A 323-nucleotide genomic window follows, 5' to 3' on the forward strand; every position below is an offset into this window, starting at 1 on the left:
TGCAGCAGCAGCAGCAGCAGCAGCAGCAGCAGAAGTGCAGCAGCCCCCCAGCTCAGCAGCAGACCCAGCAGCAACAACAGCAGCAGCAGCAACAGCAGCAGCAGCAGCAGCAACACCTGTCTCCTCCTACCCAGCCTGGCTGCTCGCTGCCTTGTCTCTGCGTATGAAGGAGACTCTCTATGCTCTCCCCGCTGCAGTACACAGCTGTATCACCTGGGCCTGCAGGGGGCCCCCCACCCCCACCCCAGCAGCGCTGCAGGGTGGGGGCCCCCCACCCAGCTGGGTACTGCTGGGGGCCTCGCTGCAGTGTACGTACACCGTGC

General features: G+C 65.6%; 1 protein-coding gene across 1 annotated transcript in view; it reads left to right on the forward strand.

The window, feature by feature from the left end:
• Positions 1-323, forward strand: part of EMH_0058940 (uncharacterized protein) — a gene marked incomplete at both ends in the record, with an annotated part of 879 nt that overhangs the window by 287 nt on the left and 269 nt on the right. The window contains one exon of the mRNA XM_013497623.1: positions 1-321. Coding sequence (XP_013353077.1) covers positions 1-321 — 321 coding nt within the window. The remainder of the gene's footprint in view (positions 322-323) is intronic.

Source organism: Eimeria mitis, genomic scaffold (genome assembly GCF_000499745.2).
Source record: "Eimeria mitis Houghton genomic scaffold, Emh_scaff2805, whole genome shotgun sequence".
Taxonomy (NCBI): Eukaryota; Apicomplexa; class Conoidasida; order Eucoccidiorida; family Eimeriidae; genus Eimeria; species Eimeria mitis.